The 1,195-nt window shown below is 62.1% G+C and overlaps 1 protein-coding gene across 1 annotated transcript in view; it reads right to left on the minus strand.

Moving 5' to 3' along the window:
- Window positions 1-418, minus strand: part of ADRB3 (adrenoceptor beta 3) — a 1,233-nt gene extending 815 nt beyond the window's left edge. The window contains 2 exon segments of the mRNA XM_023751823.1: window positions 4-117; window positions 119-418. Coding sequence (XP_023607591.1) covers window positions 4-117; window positions 119-418 — 414 coding nt within the window.
- Between the last annotated feature and the right edge of the window lie 777 nt (window positions 419-1,195).

A 1,195-nucleotide genomic window follows, 5' to 3' on the forward strand; every position in this document is an offset into this window, starting at 1 on the left:
CACGGCCAGGTATCTGTCCACGGCCAGGGCGCACAGGGTTTCGATGCTGGCGGTCACGCCCAGCACGTCCACCGAGGTCCACAGCTCGCAACCAGTGGCGCCCAGGGGCCAGTGGCCCGGTCAGCGCCAAGGTGGCCGCCGGCGGTACTACCAGGAGTCCCACGACCAGGTCGGCTGCAGCCAGAGAAGTCACGAACACGTTGGTCATGGTCTGGAGCCTCGGCGTCCGGGCGATGGCCACGATGACCAACAGGTTGCCTCCCACGGTGGCCAGCACCGCCAGCGCCAACAGCGCCCCCGCCAACGCCGCTGCCCACGGCACCCCTGACAGCCCACTCGTGTTGGCAGAATTGGGCGCCAGGGTGGGGGCATCTGGCCACGAGGCCAGAGAGCTGTTCGCGTCAGGCCGCGGAGCCATTCCCACGTCGCGCGTGGGGCGGGAGGGAAAGAGGTAAGGGGGCTCCCAGCTCACGCGACTCAGGGGAGGGGGCAGTGGGGCGTGGGAGAGATCTCCTTGGCCTGGGCCATCTTCCCTGGTTGACTGGGAGAGAAAGCTCAGCCCCCCCACACACCCCCACACTTGGTGCCACCGCTGGGGTGTGGGGGGAGTGGCGGCTCTTAAAGGGGCAGCGGCCAATAGAATCAACACTCGGCGTCGGGAGGGGACTTGGAGGGTAGGGAGGGAAACGAGGTGAAAGCCCGACTTTTCCTTTAGCCAAATCCGGAGCACGGAGGCCCTGACTTCTCTGCCACGATGTGCCCACTCCTGCCACGACCAGTTCCACACTCAGCACAGCACCGGTCAGCACTGGTTTCCTGGCCTCCCCGCTCACCGTGGCAGAGGAAAAGGTAACCCTTTCTGTCCACAGTAGCCCCTCGGCTCCTCGGGAGCCCTCCTCTAAGATATTGTAAGTTAAGTAATAGAGGGCAGCCAGTATCCTCGCTTCTCCCAGGAGGCCATTTCAGTGAGATTTGCCCCCTTTCCCTTCTATTTCCCTTACCCTCCCTGTCTCTCCCGTTTTCTGTTCTGGCTCCCTCACCCCCCACCCCCTCAGCTACTGGGACGTTTGCCATTTTTCAGGGGTCTTTATCATTGCCCACTCACTTGAATTTCAATTTGGTTTCCGTAGCCTGGGATGCTGAGAGTTTCGATTTCTCCAACTTCCTCATTACACATTGCCCTTTCCACACACCT

Source organism: Myotis lucifugus, unplaced genomic scaffold (assembly GCF_000147115.1).
Source record: "Myotis lucifugus unplaced genomic scaffold, Myoluc2.0 scaffold_26, whole genome shotgun sequence".
Taxonomy (NCBI): Eukaryota; Metazoa; Chordata; class Mammalia; order Chiroptera; family Vespertilionidae; genus Myotis; species Myotis lucifugus.